The sequence below is a fragment of the Protopterus annectens genome, chromosome 7.part1, assembly GCF_019279795.1.
Source record: "Protopterus annectens isolate FY-2018-M chromosome 7.part1, PAN1.0, whole genome shotgun sequence".
Classification (NCBI taxonomy): domain Eukaryota; kingdom Metazoa; phylum Chordata; order Ceratodontiformes; family Protopteridae; genus Protopterus; species Protopterus annectens.
Genome location: NC_056740.1, coordinates 334,464,161 through 334,489,851, shown reverse-complemented (window position 1 = coordinate 334,489,851; position 25,691 = coordinate 334,464,161). Strand labels below are relative to the sequence as shown.

Genomic DNA, 25,691 nt, shown 5'->3' with positions numbered 1-25,691 from the left:
TAAAGGGGAAAGACTTCTGCACGCTTTGGATATACACAGGCAGCTACAATTTTACTTGGACAAAACAAAAGCTTTCAGAAAAACTGAGCAACTGTTTGTAGCATATGCTGCAGGATCACAAGGAAAGCCCATTACAAACCAGACAATCTCCAAATGGATAGGACACTGCATCTGCTTCTGTTATGCACAACATGGCAAATCTGTGCCTAAGGGCATTAGGCCTCATTCTACCAGAGCAGCAGCCACTTCAGCAGCTTTCCTCAGAGAGGTACCAACCAAAGACATTTTAGAAACTGCAACCTGGAGCTCAGTGCACACTTTTACCAAGCACTACCACCTACCTCTCTACTCCAAATCCAGAGCAGGCTTTGCCACTGCAGTTCTGCAGGGCTTGTTAGCCTCGCCAAATCCAATCTAGACCCAGCCACCCAACCTCAGCTTTGGGATTCTACCCAAGTGTAATGACTGCAACAGTGAAACACGATGAACATAGTACAGTTGTGTACCTACCATAAATGTAGATGTTGGAGTGTATTCACTGTTGCAGTCCAGGTTACCCACCCACCATCCCCCTCTTTGCTGGGACTATTCTGTACTTCTCAACTCTTTACAACCTATGTGGTGTATTTGCTTGTAGATGAAGGAAATGTTTATAATAATATATGCATGGTTGTTTGGCATATTTTTATCTTTTCAGCCTTCCTATCTGGGGGCACCTGACATCTGGGGCAAGAAAAACTGAAGAAAATTGCATCGGTTGCAACTTTTATACCCCTGGCGCACTGACGTCAGGGAAGATGCGAAAGCAACCGACGCCGGACCAAGACTTACTCGGGCCGATTACTGGGTGTCTGCCAGCAGGATAACCCAAGTGTAATGACTGCAACAGTGAATACACTCTAACATCTACATTTATGGTAGGTACACAACTGTACTTTTTCCCTTACTTTAGCAAGGTACTTTGCAATTATAGGCTGTTTAGTTCCTACTATTAATTTCTCTATATTAACAAGGAGAGTTGAGTGCTTGTATCAGTTTAAGGCTTCCTAGTGCTTTCCAGCAGGTATTAGAGAAAGTGCTAGTCACAGGGATGCTTAAAGGTAACATGAAAAAAAAAATGTACACTGCAGTGTGCACTAGAGAAGTTAGATGTGAAAGCGGGTATCTTACGTTTTAACTGTTTAAAAAGATAAGGTTTAGTGGAGAGTTACTATTTTTAAAACAGCAAGATGGATTGAAAGGGTGGTCACTTTTGTATTCTGGCCAATAAATTTAAATAGTTGAAGGGGAGGGATTTCAAAAATGATTTTGTGATTACTCACACAAGACAGTGAAAGTAGAGAGGAAATTATATATATATGGTCAGATTAACATAAGAGGCAGGCAACTAGAAAGACAGTGGTATTTAACAAGACAACTGTAACTGAGTGGGAGGGCGGGGAAAAAATCTGCCTGACTCAGAAGAGAGAGAGCTGTGGTCTCTTGAAGTTTTAATATGCTGTTAAAGCAGAATGCAAGTAAAACACAAGGTAAAGAAAACAAACCACAGTATTCAAAATATAGAAAGGCAATAAAGTAATACAAAATACAAAAAATAAAAGCAAACTTACCTTTCCTTCACAGCAAAGTGTAGCAGAGTCTGGATGAGCCTTTCTGGTAAAGTTCTGAAATGTTTTATTTTACCCCTAAAATAGAAGGTTTAGCTCCTAGCTCCACCCCCTCAGTTAACAAATGATTAACCTTAAGTGACCTCTTCTATCTTATGAATGAGTCCTTAATTGATCAGTTCTAATTTCTGCCTGACTCAGAAGAGAGAGAGCTGTGGTCTCTTTTGAAGTGTTAATATACTGTTAAAGCAGAATGCAAGTAAAACACAAAGTAAAGAAAACAAATCACAGTATTCAAAATATAGAAAGGCAATAAAGTAATACAAAATACAGAAAATAAAACCAAACTAACCTTTTCTTCACAGCAAAGTGTAGCAGAGTTTGGCCTCTACTGAGACCCATTTGGAGTCCGGTATGCGGTGAGATGCTTCAACTGTGGAACCTGCGGATGTCTCTACCTTGGATGGGTCCAGAGCTGCTGTGCAGGCACCGGCTTCTGAGGGTGTTTTCAGGCCTACAGATTTGTATATTAAACCAACGCCTACTGACTTGCGTATTAAACCGACACCTTCTTCTTCTTCAAGGCCTAAAACACGAACCACACCTAGAAAACTGACACCCAGACTGCATGGTCAGGCCTCTATGCCTAAAAAACAAATGGTAAGAATGGCTGAAGACCTTATTACTTTAATCAGGGGAAGCCAGCCTTCCCCCTCTAAGACACCTAGGACTGAGTTTGCTTATGAATTGGTCCTTTCCTGCCTCTTCCAGACCTTCTCAGTCCAAACCCAGATTCAGCAGAGCTCCCAGGCTTCTGTCCCAGGGTACGCACAGGACTAAGCAGTGGGGGGGGCCTCCACTTCCAAATCTGGCTCCACCGACCCTGGAAATTACCGGCCCATTAGCTTGACAAGCCTTATCTGCAAAGCCATGGAGAGGATCATAATGGACCTCATAAATAAAGACATAGGGAATTTGCAGACTTTGGATCCATCCCAGTTTGGCTTTGTCAAAGGCAGATCATGCCTTCTAAACTTGGTTGACTTTTTCGAAACAGTCACCAAAGCCATTGATGAGGAAAAGGCAGTCCATACAGCCTACCTCGATCTGGCGAAGGCCTTTGATACAATACCCCACACTGGTATCATTGAAAAACTCATCAGCTTAAATGTTAACCCATACATCACAAGATGGGTTGCAAACTGGCTGAGTGACAGAACCCACAGGGTCAGAGTTGCTGGCGCCATGTCAGACTCAAAGCCTGTCACAAGTGGTGTACCACAGGGCTCAGTCCTGGGCCCACTCTTGTTTGGCATCTACTTTTCCAAGTACAAGCAAACACAGGAGGGTTATGGCTGACAAAGTTTGCAGATGACTGCAAACTGGGCCATAGAAAACACATCTGACACAGATATCCTTCAGAAGGGTCTCACAGAAACGGATAACTGGTGCCAGAGCCATGGCCTAAAGTTAAATGCCAAAAATGCATAGTCATACCCTTCGGGGAAAACAAGGTTACCCCTAGCTAAATAGGTGGCAATCCACCAGTACGAAAGAAGTTATCAGGGACCTGGGGACCCAGGTTGATAGTAGTCTGTCATTCGACACCCATGTAGCTAAAGTAGTTAGGAAGACCTTCTACATTGCCCACCTTATCATGAAGGGATTCTCATCTAGATCAAGGAGGTCATAGTCTCCCTATACTCATCACTCATCAGACCAATGATTGAGTACAATGCCCCATTCGGATGTATCTGACCCGACACTTGCAGCAGCTGGAGAGGCCACAAAAGTTCCTCACCAAAAGGATAAAGGGTCTCAAACATCTGTCCTATGCTGCCCGACTGAAAGAACTCCAGCTCTATTCAGAGCGGTGACCTTTGCCTAACATACAAGGCCATGTCAAACCCAGATTTGATGAATATGCTTCACCTCAAAAATCTAGATCCAGAGCCACAAGGCGGAGACTTAAACCTCGACACCGGCTATTAATACGTGCTGGAGGGATAGATTCATCACCCAAAGACTCCTATGCTGTGGAATAAAATCCCGGTATATGTGAGGCAGAGCACCTCGCTGGCCTTGTTCAAGAGAAATCTTGACCAATGGATGGGAGATCGCAGATATACCCCAGGGATTACCTCAGTGTCACTGCTCAACAGAGGCACAGCAAAATAATGGGTATAGTTCCCCATACTAAAGGGGTGGCGTAAGCCACAAAACTATGGGCTAGGCTTGTAAATGCCCTCGGGCAGATAGCCTAGTATGAACCTATGAACCTATGAACCTATAAAACTCCCCCTATGGTAAACTGTCTCAATTACTTCTTTTTAAAACTTACAAGCACTTCTCAACTGACTTACCCTTTGGGGGGAAAGATTGCTCTTCATGCAAACAACTGGGAACTCATTACCCAGGACAAATGGGTTTTAAATATAGTGTCCCAGGGATACAGACTTCACTTCCACACGTTACTAATACCAAGTGGGTGGCCAGATCTACCCCCAAATCAGTGGACAGAGGCCCAAAAGCAAGTACTTTCTCTCTTAAGCATGAGGGCTATTCAGTTGTCCCTTTTCCTCTTTTGGTACCAAGGATGTCCTTCAAGAATGCAACTGCAGTCATAACATATGGGTTGTCCTGCCTCAGGCAGCCCTCGGTCGGCCGGATTCCAAAGTCTGGGCCCGACGTCGGCTGATGTCGCATTTCTCTCCGACGTCAGAGCGGCTGTAGTATATAAGCATCAGCCGACTCCATCTTCTTCAGTCTTTCTTGCCGCGCGGTGCCCGAAGCAGAAGCAGTTCGCAAGTGCCGGTCGGTCAGCTCCTGTATTCTTCGAATCCGAAGTCATCAAAAAAGCTAAGTACCCCGTTGGGGACCTTTTCTTGCCTCAGCCGATGTCAGAAATTACTGAAAAAGTAAATAATTGTCTGTCTTGTGGTAAACAAATACCTCATAAGGATTTCCACTCTTACTGCCTTCCTTGCCTTGGCCCAGACCACGGCGTCTCGGCCTGTGCCTGTGCTCGCTTCAATAAGCGCACTCTCAGGCGCCAGGCGGAGTTCGCTGAAGACTTTTTCGCGAAAAATTGATTATACAATGCCGTCGGAACTACCGACATCGCAGACTCTAAGAAGCGAAAAGACCGGGACCGACATCCTCGGCCCGCGTCTTCCACCGACACCACGCCAAAACCTACCGCGAGTGCCCCGGTTCCCTCTGAGGCGGTTATTTCACCACTCCGAACCGAAGACACCGCATTACCGATACCTCCGATACCGGAGGCCACACCGACGCCAGTTATTGATTTTCCTCCGGATACTGAAACCGAGGAAATGCCCGAGACCATTGCTGTGGATAAGGTCACTCCTGCACGTGGAGCTGCTAGGCCTCCCATGTCCATGTCTATCAAGGCCTACACACGTGCTAAGGCAGTCAGCAAGACCAAGCACCTTACTGCTAAAGCCTTACCTCAGCCTACTCCTGAAACACAAATCATGACTATGGCCGCAGACTTAATTTCCATGATCAGAGTTTCCCAGGCCCATCCTGAGAGAGGATCCCAGCCTCCTCCTGATAAGAGGCCCAGGGTTGAACCCTCTGACCCTCTCCCTTCAGATGAAGATTCTGAGGACTCTGTTCACTCTGATAGCCAGGAAGAGCCCTTCCAGACCTATGAGGACTCCGATGCAGAGGACTCCATTCCCTCGGCCTCCCCTCCTGAGGATATTTCTTTTGGGGAAGTTCTGCATTCCATGAGGGAACATTTTAAGTGGCAAGGCCAGGAATATTCTGATTCCAGGAAGCGCCTTCGAACCTTCCTTAAAAGGCCCCAACACAGGCCCTTAGCTATACCTTCTGTGCTTGATGTTTTGGATGATCTATACTCTGACTCCAGTGTTACCCCTGATACTCTTCCTCCGGCTCCTGCCAAGCCTGATAGAATACTATAGGGTCCCAGAAACACATTCTCATTTCTTTAGGGCCCATGCTGTTGATTTAGAAACAATTTCTCAGGGACCAAAAGGGGTTTCAGCTACCACCTTCAAACATCCTTTGCCTTCCAACAGGGAAGCTAGGTCATTAGAGAGATGGGGGAAGAAGGTTTACACCTCCACTACTTTATCTATGAGAGCTCTCAGTTGTCTCTTTCATATGTTTCAATATCAGGATTACCTGTTAGATGATTTACAGAAAACATTGGCCTCTCCTGAACCTTTAGATAGGAAGTCTTTGCAGGAGGCTGTACATAAATCTCAGAAAGTTAGCAACCACTTCCTTCAGTGTGGATATGATGCATTGGAAGCTTCATGTAGGGCAGCTATGACAGGGGCGGTCATTCGTAGACATGCATGGTTAAAAGAACAACCTCTACCAGATCATGTTAAGGCAAAACTACTTGATGCACCCTTGGAAAAGAACAAGCTTTTTGGTGCTAATGCTAAAGATGTGTTAAAGTCCATTGAGGAAAAAGCCAAGTCAGTTCAGACAGTCAAAGATTTCCTCCAGGTTCAGCCACCCAGATTCAGCAGGAATTGGCCTTCTAAAAACTGGTCCTTTCCTAATCCTGAAAGATTTCAAAGGGGTAAAAACAGGCGTAGCCGAGGAAGAGAACAATTCAGAGGTTCCTACAGGGGACGACAATGGCAACCAGCAAACCAAAGAAGTGACACAGGGGTTTCTCCTGCCCCACAGGGACAATCTCAATGACTTTCCTCTACTTCCGCTGACCAAGGAGCAAACAGAAGCTCCTTTGGGCAGAAAGTTATCTCTGTTTTCAGACAATTGGCACAGATTGACAAAGGACAAATGGATTTTGGACATTATAGACCAAGGTTACAGGTTCCACTTTCATACCTTACCAAGAAAACAAGGCATGCCAAACCTACCACAAAACCAGAGGGCAGAGGCTATCAAGCAAATTTCTCTGCTTGCTCAGATAAAAGCAATAGAAAAAGTTCCACAACAAGAACAAGGCCAGGGGTTTTATTCAAGACTGTTCCTTGTTCCAAGAAAAGAAACTCAATGGAGACCAATACTGGATTTGTCCGCATTAAACACTTTTCTCATAGTACTAAAGTTCAAAATGCTGACTCTACAGCAACTCCTTCCCATGCTGGGCAAGGGGTCTTGGCTGATTACTCTGGACCTCAAGGAGGCATACCTGCATGTCCCTATCAGACACAGCTGCAGAAGATACCTCAGATTTCTTGCAGGGCCAGAGCATTATCAATTCTCAGCATTGCCATTTGGCTTATCTACTGCACCCAGAGTATTCACGAAATGCCTGGCTTCAGTAATTGCTCATTGCAGGCTCCAGGGAATCCAAATCTACCCGTACCTGGACGACTGCCTCATACAAGCGGACGACAAACTGATTTTGACAAAAAACTTGAATTATGTCATACAATTGCTACAGGCTCTGGGATACACAGTCAACTTCCAAAAGTCAAGACTTCAGCCATCCCAGCAAATAACCTTCTTAGGAGCCAAACTAGACACAGCCTCTCAAATGGCTTACCTGACAGAAGACAAGCAAAAGAAGCTGGCTTATTATTTCAAAGGTTTGGCAAAGCTCACCCAGATGACTGCAAGGAGATTCCTACAGGCCCTGGGTTACATGGCATCCTGCATCCTCCTGGTTCCATTAGCAAGACTACACATGAGAAAGCTTCAATTGTACCTAAAAAGCTTATGGTCTCAACACAGCAACAACCTAGAGACAACCATACTGCTCATTCCATGCCTACAAAAGGAATTTCTATGGTGGGCCTCGGTGAGCCAGGCAAACACAGGTATGTCGTTCAAAAAACCTCAGATAACACAGACCATGACCACAGACGCCTCAGACCTTGGATGGGGGGGCGCACATGGAGGGCAGATGTATTCAAGGACAATGGTCTCCAAAGGAAACACATCTGCATATCAACCAAAAAGAAATGCTGGCAGTAATGCATGCAATCGAGGCCTTTCGACGACAACTTCAGCAAGGCCACCTGCTAATACGGACAGACAACACCACTGTGATGTGGTACATAAACAAGCAGGGGGGCACCCATTCTTACCCCCTTTGCAGACTGACAATGAATCTTTGGGAAAAATCACTGAGCCTAAACATACAGTTGCAATCCCAGTTTGTTCCAGGCAAAGACAATGTGCTGGCGGACAGCCTAAGCAGGAATTTCCTAGACCCCCCACGAGTGGAGGTTACATCCAGAAATCTTCATACAACTCACATCGACATGGGGCAGGCCAGAAGTAGACCTATTTGCCTCCCACCTCAATCATCATCTACAAAAGTTCTGTTCAAGGACATATCATCCACAAGCATGGAAAATAGATGCTCTCTCATTCAATTGGAACTTCCTAAAAATCTATGCATTCCCACCTCTGCCACTGATGACCACAGTATTACTAAAGATCAAAGCAGAGAGGCCCAAGGGGATCCTAATAGCTCCAGACTGGCCAAGACAACACTGGTACCCACTACTACAGAGCATTTGTCACAACAAAAAATGGGCCCTCCCCCAATGGCCCCAGCTTTTGACTCAACACAACTTCAAGACAGTACATCCCAACATTCAGACGCTGCAGCTAACAGCTTGGGAGATACCATGATTAATCTATCTCTCTCCAAGGAAGTTCAGCGGATACTAACAGAAGCCCGAAGACCATCCATCAGAAAGGTTTACTCAGCAAAATGGAAGAGATTCAGCATTTGGAATACCAGCAAGGGTCATGATGCATCATCCCACTCATTCTGGAATATTTGGCAGATATGCTACAGAATGGACTCTCATATTCTTCCATAAAAATACATGCTTCAGCTATTTCAGCTAGATGTAACACTGATCCACCGGTGTTTTCACATCCTTTGTTAAAGCAGTTCCTTAGGGGAATCAAGAATATAAAGCCACCAAGAAAGGCTCTAGTACCAGCTTGGGACCTCAACTTTGTCCTAGAAAAACTGACTTTACCTCCCTTTGAGCCAGCAGCATCTGTGGACTTACAATTTCTCTCATGGAAGACAGCTTTCCTGTTGGCAATTACCTCAGCAAGAAGGGTTTCGGAATTACAGGCCCTAATGGCAATACCACCATTCATAATCTTTCACAGAGACAGGGTCTCCTTACGAACCAACCCTACCTTTCTGCCAAAGGTGGTATCTAGGGTTTCTTTAAATCAAGCAATTCACCTGCCTACTTTCTTTCCCAATCCTGAGAACAAAGGGGAAAGACTGATGTTCTTCGTCTCCCATTGCTGCAGTCCTTACTATTGGGTATAGTCCGCGTCCAGTCGGCCCGAATACCAGAGTATAAGGCTGACGTCGGTCAGGGCGCATTAGACTGACGTCAGTACGTCAGGGTACTAATGCGCATGACCGACGTCATATCCTCAGTCTTTTGCCGCATGGTCGATGCAGAAGCAGTTTTGCGAGTGCAGGTTGGCGTTCTGAAATATTTCGAGCGGAGTTTCAGACCGAAACAGAGTTGGCTAAGTACCCGTTGGGAACATTTTGGTTTTCTTGCCTCAGTATTTTACCGGATGTCAGAAAAAGTGAATAACTGTATTTCTTGTGGGAAACAGATACCTCATAGGGATTACCATACCTTGTGTATACCTTGTTTAGGGCCTGAGCACGGCGTTGTTGGTTGCGGCTCTTGTGCTAGGTTTAACAAAGCGCACTATTAAGAGGAGGTTAGACTGTGCCAGGTTAGTGTTTGGGAAGCGTTGCAATTATAAAATGCCGCCGGATGCTCCGGCCCGCTTCGTCCAAGAAGCGCAAGGACAAAACAGTGAAGCCTAGGGTTGATGAACCGGCAGTCCCGGACGTCGGTTCTTTAGAAAACTCAGTGGAGCCAGAGGTTTTGCCAGGAGTTTCCATGGAGTCTCAGGCAGAAACTTTACTGTTACAGGATGTGCCTTCTCAGGAGGTAGGCCAGGCTGAGGGGCTTCTCAGGTAACTGTTCTTCCCTCTCTTCCCAAGGTAGTTAGAGCCTCTCCTTCTGTTGCCAAAACTTCTTTGAGAGGTAGGCCTAGTTCAGCTTCAGTGCGGCCTTCTCCTAGCATTTCGGTTCTGTACCCAAGAAACATATGCTTAAAATGGCAGAAGATTTGATTACTATGATTAGGGTTCTATGCCCCGCCTGATAAGAGGCCTAGGGTGGAACCGGAGTTTGATAGTTTTGAACAGTGTTCAGAGGCTTCAGAGTCTTCTGCGGAAGACTTGCAGGAGTATCCTACTTATTCTGATTCTGATGTGGATGATTCCACTCCTACAGCTTCTCCTCCTGAGGATTTCTCATTTTCAGAGACTCTGCATTCCATGAGGGAGCACTTTAAATGGGAAGGCCAGGATTACTCTGATTCAGGAAAAGGCTTAGGAATTCTTGTTTTACCCCAGCATAGGCCCTTAGCTATTCCTCCTGTGTTGAATGTGGTGGAAGATGTTTTGCAGAGGCTTCCTGAACCCTGACTCTTTGCCTCCTGCTCCTGTTAAGCCTGATAGGTATTATAGGGTGCCCAAGCTCATAAGTATTTGTTTAAGAGTCCTAGGGCGGACCCAGAAACTGTTTCTCAGGGGCCTAAAGGTGTTAAAGCTTCTGTGGTTAAAAATCCTGTTCCCACTGATAAAGAGGCAAGGGCTTTGGATAGGTGGGGAAAGAAAGTGTATACTTCTTCCACTCTAGCCATGAGGCGTTGAATTGTCAGTTTCACATGCTAAAATATCAAAATTATCTCCTTTCACAATTGAAATCTAAGGTGGATGCTTTGGCGGAAGGTATTGAGTGTAAAGAGTTGCTGGATTTGGTTCATGTGTCTGAACAAGTGGGTAAGCATTCTTTGCAATGTGGTTTTGATGCTGTACAGGCCTCCTCGAGGGTGGCTGCTACTAGTTCTGTTCTTCGCAGGCATGCCTGGTTGAAGGATCAGAATTTAGCTGAGCATGTTAAGACAAGGATTTTGGATGCTCCTTTACAGTCTGATGTGTTGTTTGGATCGCCTGTGGAAGCTGTTTTAAAGAAAATGCAGGACAAAGCTAAGTCTATGCAAACGGTTAAAGATTTTTGCAGGTGCAGCCACCAAGTTTAGTAGAAATTGGCCTGCTAAGGGGTGGACATATCCTGCTTATGATTCCCAGTCTAGGGGTAGGTCTAGGCGTGGTAGGGGCAGGGCTCAAGGTTCTTTTAGGCCTAGATCAGGCAGTTCACCTGCTCAGACTTCTGGTGAGGGCAGGGGTCAGTCCTTTCGTAAACAGACCCAATGACCTGCCTTTTCAGCTGCCAGTAGATTCTCGTCTGGCAGCTCCTTTGGGAGGAAGACTGTCTCTTTTCAAAGAAAATTGGGATTTCATTACTCAAGACAGATGGGTGTTGGATATCATTCACCACGGTTACAGGTTTTATTTCCACACAATGCCCCTTTCAAAGGCATGCCAGGCGTTCCGCCTCCACAAAGAAAAGAGGCTCACAAGCAAGTTTCTCAGTTACTCCAGATGGGGGCCATTCAGCCAGTCCCTGTATCAGAAAGGGGCCTAGGATTTTATTCTCGCCTGTTCCTAGTACCAAAGAAGGGGAACACGTGGAGACCAATTTTGGATTTATCTCTCCTCAACACTTATCTGGACATTCCCAAGTTCAAGATGTTGGCGTTACAACAACTTTTACCTCTGCTGGGCAAAGATCACTGGATGGTAACTTTAGATCTCAAGGAAGCTTACCTTCATGTGCCTATAAGGCTAAGTTGCAGGAAGTATCTGCGATTCGAGCTGGAAATTCTCATTATCAGTTCTCTGCATTGCCCTTTGGCTTATCTACTGCGCCCAGAGTATTCACAAAGGTTCTGGCTCCAGTGATAGCTTACTTCAGGCTACAAGGATTTCAAATCTATCCTTACTTGGACGACTGCCTGATCCTGGCTCAAGAAAAGGAAGATCTTCTACAGCATCTGGAGTATGTTATAGCAGTGCTAAGATGCCTAGGGTATTCTGTGAACGAAATAAAGTCCAGTCTAGTACCCTCTCAAGACATGTGCTTTCTGGGTGTGAGACTGAATACAGCGGCCCAGATGGCCTTTTTAACCCCGGACAAACAAAAGAGTCTATCACTTTGCTTCCATCAACTATCTCATCAGTCCGTGCTGACTGCAAGGTCAGTCCTTCAAGCATTAGGGTTCATGGCATCTTGTATTCTGGTGCTTCCCAATGCCAAACTGCATATGAGGAAGCTACAATGGTATCTCAAAAATGTATGGACACAGCACTGCCAGGATTTGGACACTGTCATTCAAATAATACCTTGCCTTCACAAAGAATTTTTGTGGTGGGCTCAGGAATGTCACCTAAACAAGGGACTCTCTGTGACCCGGCCAGAGGCAAGTCAGATTTTAACGACAGATGCCTCGGACATTGCTTGGGGAGCTCATCTAAATGGAAAGTGGATACAAGACAAGTGGCCTGCCAGACTACAGCATCTACATATCAACATGAAGGAGATGTTAGCAGTCCAGTTTGCATTAATGGCTTTCAAGGAGTTACTTCTTACAGGACAGGTGTTGATTCTAACAGACAACACAACTGTCATGTGGTACATCAACAAGCAAGGGGAACACATTCTTATCCTCTATGCAGGCAAGCAATGATTTTATGGGAGACAGCGCTAAGCTTGCAACTAACTCTTCAGGCAAGGTTTCTGCCAGGAGCACAGAACTCCTTAGCAGATGTGTTAAGCAGACAAATCATGGATCCCCACGAGTGGAAACTGGATCTTCATGTCTTTCAGAAATTGACAGTGTCATGGGGAACTCCAGACATAGATCTGTTCGCTTCTCCACTAAACCACCAGCTGCCAAAGTATTGCACAAAGGGGTTTCATCACACAGCTTGGAAAGTGGATGCTCTGTCTTTCAGTTGGAAAAACCTTCATGTGTATGCCTTTCCACCTCTGCCTCTTCTTCCAAAGGTACTATTAAAGGTCAGACAAGACAGGCCAAGGATGATTTTGATAGCTCCAGATTGGCCTCGGCAACACTGGTACCCACTGCTACGGAGTCTGGTAAGAAGCCTCCATGGCCTTTACCTCTGATTCCCCATCTGTTATCTCAGAAGGACGGTCATCTGCTCAATGTCGAGCTTCGCTCTCTTCATCTAACAGCCTGGCATATTCTATGTTGAAACACAGCAGGTCTCAACTTCCTCAACAAGTTTTAAATGTGATTATGGAAGCTAGAAGACCTAGTACAAGGAGTGTACGAGAAAAATGGAAGAGATTTTTATTTTGGAGTACAGCAAAGAATTTGGAGATTTCTGAGCCTAATTTGAGTGTGGCTCTTCAATATCTTACTGAGTTATTGGACAAAGGTTTGTCCTTCTCTTCCATTAAGATTCATGCTGCAGCAATTTCAGCTCACTATGATTGTGACCCACCTTTGTTTTCGCATCCTTTGTTCAAGCAGTTTCTTAGAGGGGCAAAGAATATAAGACCCCACGTGAGCTCCTACTCCTGCTTGGGATCTCAATTTTGTGTTGGAAAAACTTACTCTACAACCTTTTGAGCCTGCAGCTACTGCTGAATTGAAATACTTGTCATGGAAGACTGCTTTTCTGTTGGCTATTACTTCTGCAAGAAGGGTGTCTGAGTTGCAGGCCCTTATGGCAGTAGAGCCCTTTTGATTTTCCATAAGGATAGGGTATCATTACGTACTAATCCTTCCTTTATGCCTAAGGTGGTTTCTAGTGTGGCTTTAAACCAAACTATTCATTTGCCTACGTTTATGCAGACCCCCAAAATAAAGGGGAAAAGATTTTGCACACTTTAGATGTACACAGGCAATTGCGTTATTATTTAAGCAGGACTAAGGATTTTAGGCAGTCTCAGCAGTTGTTTGTTTCTTTTGCTTTGAGTTCACAGGGCAAGCCTGTGTCAAAACAAACTATTTCTAGGTGGATTGGCTTTTGCATTGCATTTTGTTATTCCCATCATGGCAAGGAGATTCCAGCTGGGATTAGGCCTCATTCCACTAGGGCTACTGCCACTTCAACAGCATTTCTAAGGGGGGTGGCAACTAAGGATATTTTGGAAGCAGCTACTTGGAGTTCAGTGCATACTTTCTCTAAGCATTATCACCTTCCTATCTACTCTAAGTCTAGGGCTGGTTTTGCCACAGCTGTTTTGCAAGGCATGTTGTCAGCTCCTACCTCTTTATGATTTGCCAGCCTCCCTTACCTCTGCTTTGGGATTCTACCCAATAGTAAGGACTGCAGCAATGGGAGACGAAGAACATAGTACAGTTTTGTACCTACCATAAATGTAGATGTTCGAGGATTCCATTGCTGCAGTCCAACCCTCCCTCCTTCCCCTCTGTGTTTAGGGGTGGTTGTGTAGGTGAGTTTACATGCTTATATTTTTGTATATATTCTTGTATATATTGTACATGTTTTTGGTGCAGGTATTTTGGGCCTTGTCTTTTTAGGGTCTTCTGACATCTGGGGCAAGAAAAGACTGAGGATATGGCGTCGGTCATGCGCATTAGTACCCTGACGTACTGACGTCAGTCTAATGCGCCCTGACCGACGTCAGCCTTATACTCTGGTATTCGGGCCGACTGGACGCGGACTATACCCAATAGTAAGGACTGCAGCAATGGAATCCTCGAACATCTACATTTATGGTAGGTACAAAACTGTACTTTGCATACCTTGGACATTCACAGACAACTTTGTTACTACCTGGACAGAAGCAAGACCAGTAGGAAGTCTGATCAGCTTTTTGTGGCTTACGCCCCTGCAGTACTAGGAAAAGCAATTTCCAAACAGACTATTTCAAAATGGCTTGGACATTGCATCAGATTCTGTTATTCCTTTCATGGAAAGAGTGTACCAGCCAATGTCAGACCTCACTCCACCAGAGCTACAGCCACCTCTACAGCATTCTTAAGAGGGGTGCCTACAAAAGACATTCTAGAAGCTGCTACATGGAGCTCCGTGCATACATTCTCCAAACACTACAACCTCCCTTTATATTCCAGATCCAGAGCAGGCTTTGCTTCGGCAGTCCTGCAGGGATTGGTAGCTACACCTTCCTTTTCTTGGAGTATTCCACCTCCCCCAGCTAAGCTATGGTACTCAACCCATATGTTATGACTGCAGTTGCATTCCTGAAGGACATAGTACAGTTTTGTACCTACCATAAATGTAGATGTCCGATAGATATGCAACTGCAGTCGGGTTTTCCCTCCCTCCTTCCCCTCTATGCCTTGGGTCCACTCCTATCCCTGTAATTCTTAGCTGGGGATATCTGTTATGGTGTATCTGTTTATTGCTTACTTATTTGTCTGGAAACCTGTTTTTGTCTTCCAATTTGATTACAGCCTTCCTTGGAGGGCACCTGGCATCTGGGGCAAGAAACACTGAAGAAGATGGCGTCGGCTGATGCTTATATACTCCAGCCGCTCTGACGTCGGAGAGAAATGCGACATCAGCCGATGTCGGACCCAGACTTTGGAATCCGGCCGACCGAGGGCTGCCTGAGGCAGGACAAACCCATATGTTATGACTGCAGTTGCATATCTATCGGACATCTACATTTATGGTAGGTACAAAGCTGTACTTTTCTACTCAAGACTTTTCCTGGTACCCAGAAAAGACAATTCATGGCGTCCTATCCTGGACCTGTCTACTCTAAATACCTTTTTGGTGATTCCAAAATTCAAGATGCTGACTTTTCAATTGCTCCCTATGCTAGGCAAAGATGCCTGGTTGGCAACACTAGATTTAAAGGAAGCATACCTGCACATTCCAATCGGGGAATCTTGCAGAGGATACCTACACTTCAAAGCAGGCTACACGCACTATCAGTTCTCTGCACTGCCCTTTGGCTTATCTACTGCGCCCAGGGTATTCACAAAGTGCCTAGCTCCAGTCATTGCATTTTGCAGGCAAAGAAATATTCAAATATACCCATACCTGGACGATTGTCTAATTCAGGCAGAAAGCCAGGACATGCTTTTGAATCATCTGGCCTTTGTACCAAGGGTGCTAACTTGTCTAGGGTACACCATAAACGAAAAGAAATCACACCTGGCACCCTGTCAACAAATTATATTCCTGGGAGCAAGCTTGAATACAACTTCCCAGATGGCTTTCCTCACGCCAGAGAAACAAATTCATTTGACAACCTACTTCAAACAAGTGGCCACAAAAACCCTGCTATATGCAAGGCAAATACTACAAGCCTTAGGGTTCATGGCCTCCTGCATTCTTCTAATTCCATATGTAAGACTGCATATGAGGAAACTACATTGGTATCTAAAAAGTCTATGGTGTCAACATTCTCAGGATCTAGAAGCAATGATTCCTATCATACTTTGCCTACGCCTAGAGTTCCTTTGGTGGACAGAGACCTGCCACCAAAACAAGGGACTACCATTCACACTACCCCCTACCGCCCAAACCCTAACAGAAGCATCAGGCTATGCATGAGGGGCTCACCTGGCAGTTAAGTGCATTCAGGACAAATGGAACACAAGTCAAATGGAACACAAGTCAAATGCACCTGCATATCAATCAAAAAGAAATGTTAGCTGTACAGAATGCTCTGACAGCCTTCAAGGACCACATTCTTCCAGGGCAATTAATGGTAAAGACAGACAACACCATTGATATGTGGGTACATAAACAAGCAGGGGGTACACATTCTTAGCCCTCTGCAAACTAGCCAGGGCATTGTGGAACACAGCCCTGAGCTACCAAGTTGCATCTACAAGCTCACTTCCTGCCAGGAAAACTGAACACACTGGCAGACGAACTAAGCAGAAACCTCATGGACCCACACGAGTGGAAACTGAAACCAAGGATTTTCAACATGTTGACAAGCAAATGGGTAGACCAGATATAGACCTGTTTGCCTCCCCCCAGAACTAGCAATTGGACAAGTTTTGCACAAGGACTCCCACAAACAAGCTTGGAAAGTGGATGCTCTATCCTTCAGCTGGAAAAACCTATCAGTTTATGCCTTTCCTCCTCTGCCTCTGCTCTCCAAAGTACTACTAAAGATCAAACCAGACAAACCAAGGACAATTTTGATTGCACCAGACTGGCCACACCAACACTGGGTACCCCCTCTTGTGCAGTGTGTCACTGTTGGCCCCATTGCACCTGCCTCAGACTCCTACCCTATTGTCTCAGCAGGAGAACCAGATTATGCACCCTCAGCTTCAAATCCTGAACCTAGCTGCCTGGCTAATTACCTAATCTCTCCTTTACCATCCCTCAGTAAACCAGTGATGGATATCATTTTAGAGGCAAGGAGGCCTAGTACTTAGAAAATCTTATGCTGAAAGATTCTGTGCCTGCAACCAATCTCAAGGGATGAGCACAGTAGTGCCCAATTTACCTCCGATTTTACAATACTTAACTGAGATGCTTCACAAGGGCCTGTCTTTTTTCCTCCATTAAAATTCACGCCTCAGCCATTTCAGCTCATTATAACACAGAACCTCCCCTCTTCTCTCATCCACTACTCAAGCAGTTCCTCAGAGGGGCCAAAAATTTATGACCACCCAGGAGAGCTCCAACTCCAGCCTGTGACCTTAACTTTGTATTGGAGAAAACTCACTCTTCCTCCTTTCTCGCCAGCTGCTACTGCAGACTTAAAATTCCTTTCTTGGAAAAAAGCTTTCCTTTTACCAGTCACTTCAGCAAATAGGGTATCTGAATTACAGGCCCTTATGACAGTGGAGCCTTTCATCATCTTTCATATGGACATTGTGTCCCTCAGGACCAATCCCTCCTTCATGCCCAAGGTGGTATCCAGTGTGGCCCTTAATCAGTCCATTCATTTGCCAACCTTCTTTCCTAATCCACAGAACAAAGGGGAACAGATACTGCACTCCTTAGATGTGCACAGACAACTTGGATATTACTTGGACAGGACTAAACCTCTCAGGAAATCAGGCATAAACCTCTCAGGAAGCCCCCCACCTGTTTTCATTTAAAATGTGTAGTTTTTGTTGTATTTTCATGTTTTTAAATGTTAATAGGTGGGGGGGTTCACCCCCCAATGTGGGAGGCTGTGCCCCCCACACATCCCCAACTATATATACCAACTCCAGGGTCGCACAACATTGGGGGAGGGTAAATCCCTGTTATGTACCTTGAATACTGGTTTTCGACCAAATGAATGTCGATCAAAGGGTCTGTCGATCTTCTGAGGTAGACTGATATATATATATATATATATATATATATATATATATATATATATATATATATATATATAGATATATATATATATATATATATATATATATATATATAGATATAGATATATATATAGATATAGATATAGATATATAGATATATATTTATAGATATATATTTATAGATATATATATATATATATATATATATATATATATATATATATAGATATATTTATAGATATATATTTATAGATATATTTATAGATATATTTATATATATATATATATATATATATATATATATATATATATATATTTATAGATATATATATATAAATATATATATATATAGATATATATATATAGTACTTGTGTATTATCGCAACCACATTGTCCGACGTGCTGGACTTTCTTTTTTACTCAAGCAACGACAAGGAAGTGTAATCAGGAAGTGTAGACTGTAAAAAAAAAACTCTTTTGGGATGTTGGTGGTGGCTTTTTAAAATGAGTAAGGGTTCAAATTTGAGGATTTGTGGCTAGCGTGCTTGAAAGGCATCAAGCATTGAATTCAGCGAGCGATCACAGTGGCTGTCTGTATATACGTACGTTGGCCTGAAAGGAGTGTGGGCAGTCATAGCGTACGATGTTAGAAACACACACACTCACACTTCCAACGAATTAGCTGCTTTTGAGCACACTAGCCACAAATCCTAACATGTGCAAACCCTTACTCGTTTTACAAACCCACCACCAAGATCGTGTTTTAACAGTCAACCCTTCCCGATTACTTTTTTAAGAAGTTAGACTGGGTACTGATTTTCTTTTCTGTTGCTTTCCGTTCTCAGGGCAAAGGCTGAGAAAAAGGAACGCAGAACGTGTTTTAAATGGAATGGGGGGAATTGCTTAATTGACATCTTGAAATGCTGGCAGTAAATGGGGAAACGTATTTTTCAAACCTTATTTTTTCAGCCATTGAAGTGAAAAACCATCCTAAAAACAATAACACATTAAAGAAAACATGTCTCTGAGGTTTTTGCCATACTTCATTGGTCCGAGTTGACACAAGGAGAAGCAACCAGCATTAGGGCGAAAATGTGGTTGCAATAATACGCAAGTACCATACACACACACACATATATGCATATGTGTATATATATATATATATATATATATATATATGTATATATATATATATATATATATATATATATATATATATATATATATATCTATATATATATAGTGACAAACCTACTACTCACAATAGCCTCTCTTACAATACCTTACTCACTAACCTTAGAAAATCTTTCTCTTCCTGAACAAAACCATCACCTCCAGCAAACTTTACCATCTTCTTTCATCTATTACCTTAGCCACAGTAACATAACCTGTACCTCTAACTATATACTACCAAAATATCACAGAGCAACCCATGTTACTTACATCACTATCAAAAAGAATGTTAACAATTTCCACAAAATCCTTAAATTTCTACAATACCCCCAGCAACACCCCCTCCTAGATGGTGATATCCATCCAAACCCTGGCCCCAATACTAACCAGTCACCTAGACAATTTAACATTGCCTGTGATCCCTACATTACCTAAACCACCTAATTCCCTCCTTATAGCTCACTTTAACATTCAAAGTATAAACAATAAAATTTCTCACCTGCATGCACTCCTAGAAGTGCACTCATTTGATATTCTCTGCCGTACAGAGACTTGGCTAAAACCATCCACTCTGGACCAGGAAATAACCCCTCCTGGCTATAATATCCTTAGATTTGACTGTAAAACCAAAAAAGGTAGAGGCATAGCCATTCTCTATAAATCTAATCTACAAATACCCCCCTTTAATGTGCTCCCATCATTAGATACAAAGTCTGAAAGCCTGACTGCTATACTCCAAATCAACAACTCCAAATCTATCTATCTAATTTGCATGTATCTCCCCCCTGGTAATAATACCAGTACTCTTGAAAACTTACTTAGTTATCTCTCTACCCAACTACACCAGGAGACCATTGTACTGGGCGACTTTAACATTGACTGGTGTACCTGCAGCTCCCCTAACCCTACTAATCACACATCTCTTTGGATTCTCACAGATAACTACTCCAACTAGAATCCACAAAGCTAGCAGTAAGGAAACCACATTTGACTGGATCCTTATTAATAGCCATCCTGAAACCTATACACCAGGAACCCTTCCTGACGATATCGGTGACCATATGCTTACCTGCATTATAAGACAAAATCCATATCCCAACTACTAATAATTTCAAAACCTCCCGTTCTAAAAAAATTCTTTAATCCAGACAGCTTCCTAATTGAACTACAAGCTTGTGACTGGTCATCTATGACTCATCTTGAACTTGATGAAGCAGTGGCCTACTTTAATAGCAAATTTCTTCAAATCCTAGAGTCCCATGCACCTTATCGCTCTTCTAGAATAAGAACCAAATCTGCCCCATGGCTCACAAAACAAACAAGACAAAAGATGCTCCTCAGAAACAAAATCTGGGCTAAATGGAGAGCCACCAAATGTCCATCAGATCACCTCCACTTTAAACAGTTAAGAAGTGCCACCAAGAAAGATATTCTTAGAGACAAAAAAGACTTCTACCTTCACCTCCAACAAACCAGTCAACAAACTCCACAAAAATTTTGGTTGGGGATCAACAAACTTATTCGGCCAGGCCACTCTACTACCCCTGCCCCTGCAGGATTCAACCAAACTAACTCCAAAAAGATTCCTGATGCCTTTAATAACTACTTCACAGAAGCCATTCTAACCCTAGCCAATTCTTTATCTCCTTTTACTGCTTCCCCTCTAAATACCTCTAAGACTTCATCTCCTACCTTTCAAATACAACCTGTACCTACATCTCTTATCTGTAGGCTCCTTCAAAAATTTAAACCTTGCACCCCTTCTGCTGACTGTCTCCCAGCTGAATACCTACAAATTGCCGCAAAAGCCATAGACTATCCCATCTCTATCCTTATTAATAGAACTATCTCAGAAGGCAAAATCCCTACCATATGGAAAGTATCCCACATCATCCCTCTACATAAAGATGGATCATCTATTGAGCTTTCTAACTTTCGGCCTATTGCCTTACTCTCCCCAATAGCTAAGATAATGGAAAAATGTATTCACAAACTACTTAACCACCTTCTACAAAATAATCTACTGGCAAACTGCCAACATGGCTTCAGGCCATTCCATAGCACGACGACTGCCCTGCTATCCTTCACCAACTTTATAAACAAAAATCGTAACAATAACTCTCTTTCCTCTGCACTATTTATTGACCTGTCAAAATCCTTTGATATGGTTAACCATAACTTCTAGACAAACTGAAAGCCAATTCACTCAATCCACAAGCATTACAATGCTTTAGGTCTTATCTGGAAAACAGACAGCAAGCAGTACTTTGGAATAACAATCTGTCTACTTTACTTCCAGTAAATATTGGAGTACCCCAAGGCTCTATACTAGGTCCCCTTCTTTTTTCCTTATTTATTAACGATCTACACACAAACATTCCATAAGCCACCTGCATTCAATATGCAGATGACTCTACTGTAATCTGTACAGCTAAGAACATAGCCTCTCTCCAGTCCCTCACCCAAACTGTTTTCCATAATGTTGAAAATTGGTTTATGCAACACTGCCTTCTCCTAAATCCCAAAAAAACAAAATTACTGCTTTTTACTCCAACTCATAAATCACCTCATCTATTCTTCTCAATAACCTCTAACAATGCTACCAACATAACCACAGATACCCCAACCCGCCTACTAGGTGTAACAATTGATAATCGCCTCAACTACGATGACCACATTAACTCCACTATAAAGTCTGTTAATGAAAAACTTGGGACCCTCTATAGAATTAAACCCTTCCTTACCCCTTCTGCCAGAAAAAACTATTGCCCAGACCCATCTTATTTCTACCCTTTTCTATGCCTCTGCTATATATACTAACCTATCTAAAAACAACCTCTCCAAACTTTCCACCTGTTATAATAGCATAGCAAGATTCATCACTTGCTCCCCCTTTAAAACTCACCACTGCTTCAACCTCAAACAACTGGGATGGCTAGAATTAAAGAACCATATACTTTTTCAACAATTACTTATCACCCAAAAGATCCTACACCACCCCAACAATACCCCTATCCTCACTAATATGATTACATCATACAAAAATCTGGCTACACTACGCTTTGCTAATAAGCTCCTAGCTTCCTCAATTAAATCTAACAACAAAGCTGGTGACTCACTTTTCTCAAACACAGCAGGTAAAAACTGGAATCAGCTACCTTCTGAAATATCAACCCTTGCTTCTACCTCTCTATTTAAAAAGCATCTTAAAGAACATCTTAAAACTCACTGGCTTTGTCCATGTGCAAACCCAGACTGATATCTCTTTCCCCTTCCTGCACTCACCTCTTTCTCTACTCCACTAACCTAGACCTTTAATTCTAGTCACTACACTTTCCTTCTTAGTATGAGGATAAAATAAAAGGCTCTTCTCTCCTTTGCGTCTTTCTCAATCTAATTATTGTGTTTAGTATAATTTTTCTTTTGACCAATGTTGCCTCTGTACTGTGATTGTGTCTTTTTTTTCTTTAGACCAATGTTGCCTCTGTACTGTGATTTTAAGTGTTTTTTGATATATTGTAAACTTTGTCACTGTTAATACTTGGAGCTTTTCTCCCCGGGCCTCTACTGAAAATGGACATGTATCCAGTTAGACTAGCCCGGTCAACAAATGTTAAAATAAAAAATATATATGTATATATATATATATATATATATATATATATATATATATATATATATTTATATATATATTTAATTGTTTCCCATTAGGGGGGGGCACATAGAAGATGAGACAGCAACCAACGCAGGACCCAGGACTTTGATAATCAGGCTGACTGAGGGCTACTGCAAGCAGATAACCCAAATGTGATGACTACAACAGTGAATACACTCGAACATCTACATTTATGGTAAGTGTACACACCTGTACTTTTTCTTTCATTTCCAGTAATTTAACTCTTGTTAATTTCATGCATTTGGAAGTAGATCTGTTTTTGCATTGACTGAAGGTATCATTCCCTGGACAGAGTGAAGATGTAAACGTGTAATGCAGTTCATACCATAAAACTGACATTAATTACAGATGAAAAAATAAAATTTTGTTTGTGTGCATAAGTTCTTTAATTTTGACTTGAGCTATGGAATGTACTTCACAGGGCTGTATATCATTTTCTGCATGCATCTAGTTAATGTGCACATTATATTTTTGTCTTTGTCCTGCAGGATTTAGAAAACCAAATGCATATTGCAGAACAGAGGAGACGTACCCTACTGAAGGATTTCCATGACACATGAGTGGAAGTGGTGTTGGAAGTGATAAGTGAGGCAGCAGATTACAAAACGAGTACTGGCTCAGGAGTGAGAGAGGGGAAAGAGCAACACAGACAAGATGCCCACATGAACTTTAAAATTTCCTCCTCCATCTTTTCTTTTAACGTTTACGTTAAAGAATTTTTCTTTTGCTTTTCTTTGCTGCAGGAGTAGAGGCCAGACTCCAAAGAAGCTGCTTTTTACTTTGAGACCTCTGTCCATTTTTGGAAAGGTTTCATTTCTGAATGGCTGTTTTATTAGTATTAGACCATTAAAAGTTCATGTCATTTTTGAACATTGTACAACTATACAAAAAACAAAATGGCATCCCTCTCTTTTTACGGACTGTAAAATTTTAGAGACATTTGATCAGGATCTTATCCTCCAGAAGTCTGAATTCTTCAAACTTTTCAGGCAAAATACTAAACTTTTTTTTTTTAATCAAGGGATATGCTACACAAAACATTGCACTAAAAAGCGGATCCCTAAATTCTGGTGGGCTTTAAAATGTGTGACAGGGCTTGCATTTATTAGCAGCACTCATTTTAAAAGGATCCCCAATACAGAGTAGCATTTTTAATAGACTATTTTTCGTTGTTGATTTCCACAGGTATGTTGTAATTTTATTAAATAAAAAGTATGGCAAACATTGCATCTTTTAGTGATTTGTGGTTATCATTTTTTGCCTCCTTTTGGCTTACTATTTACTGTCTGAAGAAGGTAGGAGACTTTCTGTATATCCTGAGGGAAATATGACATACTGTTGTGTGGTAGAGTTGTGCTGATACATATTTTTGTCTTAATTAAGACTAGTAAACTTTAAAAGGGTAGTAATTTCAGAACATCTACCTTTACTACAAGTGATTTTAATTTTTAGTTTTAGTTGTTAACGTATTATAAACTTTTAAACTTTTTCATAAATAATATGAAAGAGAAGTGGTGCTAACTTAGCATTTGTGCATTTCTTGCAGTTGCATACTTCTACATGCAGCTGTCTTTTCTTTCTTTGTTCCACTTTCTTAACTTCATAAGCCATGCCAGTAACATCAGTAGTAGTGCTGATAGTAGTGAAAGCAGCTTTTTACTTTTAGTATTTTATAATGTTTTGCTTCACTCAGATGACAAACCTGGAACAGTGTAGTGTTGTGATATAAAAGCAAGAAATCAAGCAATTGTTTCACATTTAAAAACAAAATGTTCAGCAAATCTAAGACACTTTGAATCAAAACACAATATCGAGACTTTTTAATAAAAGCAAACAGGAAATGACATATTGCTTTAATAGCAAAACAGAATGAATCGTGACAGCAAACAGGTAATGACATATTGCTTAAGTAGCAAAATAAAATTAGTCATGTGACAGCAAATAGGAAAAAACATTGCTTATATAGAAAAACAAATTGAATAATGTGACAGCAAACAGGAAATGACATATTGCTTATATAGCAAAATAAAAATTAATCACTTGACAGCAGTTAGGAAATGGCATGTTTAAGTAGCAAAAAAAAATCGTGTAACAATTGATGTTAAGTTGTCTATCTCGCCTTCATTCTTGCTGGATGGGTTTGGAGCCGAACCTCGGCTCCGACTCGGCCACTCTAAAAGCTCAAGAGCTAGTTCCACCGGCTCGAGGCTCCCCTATATCCCACAATGCTAGGCGGTAACTCCCCAGATCTCGTTTGCCGCTATAGCGATCGAGGTGCTCTTCAACCGGCTCATCAGGTTAGTTGTTAAGACTAAGTTTAATCTTAGATAGACCCACACTTAAGTCAGTTTTTCTTCATTATTTTCTAAGTTAGGTAGTTTCCTACCATTCCTTTCCAATTTTCCCCTTCTTTTCCAAAACTCACTAGAGTTCTTCCCTTGGGCCCTTAGGCCCAGTCCCTCCCTTCCTAGTAGTTGGAGTGACTGTGTTTTTGTAGGGATTTAATTTTTCTAAATTACTTACTAATTTAATTTAATTTAAATTTTTCAATAAGTGTAATCGGTGTTTGTGAGTGTGTGATTACACTTTTCTTCTTAGAGATGTCTAAAGAATCAAAGGTCTCAGGCTTTAAGAAGTGTGACTCGTGCTGTCAGAAGATGTCTCTGACAGACGGTCACACTTCTTGTGTATACTGCCTGAGACCTTTTCACCTGCAGGACTGATGTGCTGTTTGCCATGGCTTCAGCCCTAGAGTCCTGCAGGAGCGTAAAAATAAGCTCATTTTAAGGGGCTTATTGAAGCCTGAGGGTCCCCCGACTCAATCTTCGGGGAAACCCTCGAAGCCTACCAGACCATCGGCTCCGGTATCTGAGTCGTCTTCTGGGGCTTCGAAGGCTGTTCGAACATCGGCTCCGGCTGGAGCCGATGATTCTCGAACTCATGTCTCTACTATTTCTCGCTCGCCGAGCCGAGGTAGACACCGGTGAGTCGGCTCCGATCAGATTGTCAGAACCGACCTCCAGAAAAAGGTCCCG

At 42.6% G+C, this 25,691-nt stretch overlaps 1 protein-coding gene across 3 annotated transcripts in view; it reads left to right on the top strand.

Moving 5' to 3' along the window:
* Window positions 1-23,892, top strand: part of ARIH2 (ariadne RBR E3 ubiquitin protein ligase 2) — a 1,499,383-nt gene extending 1,475,491 nt beyond the window's left edge. For all 3 annotated transcript variants that reach the window (XM_044078755.1, XM_044078752.1, XM_044078753.1), the window contains one exon: window positions 23,145-23,892. In XM_044078755.1, the coding sequence (XP_043934690.1) occupies window positions 23,145-23,216 (72 nt within the window). In that variant the 3' untranslated portion in view covers window positions 23,217-23,892. The remainder of the gene's footprint in view (window positions 1-23,144) is intronic.
* Window positions 23,893-25,691: the final 1,799 nt, after the last annotated feature.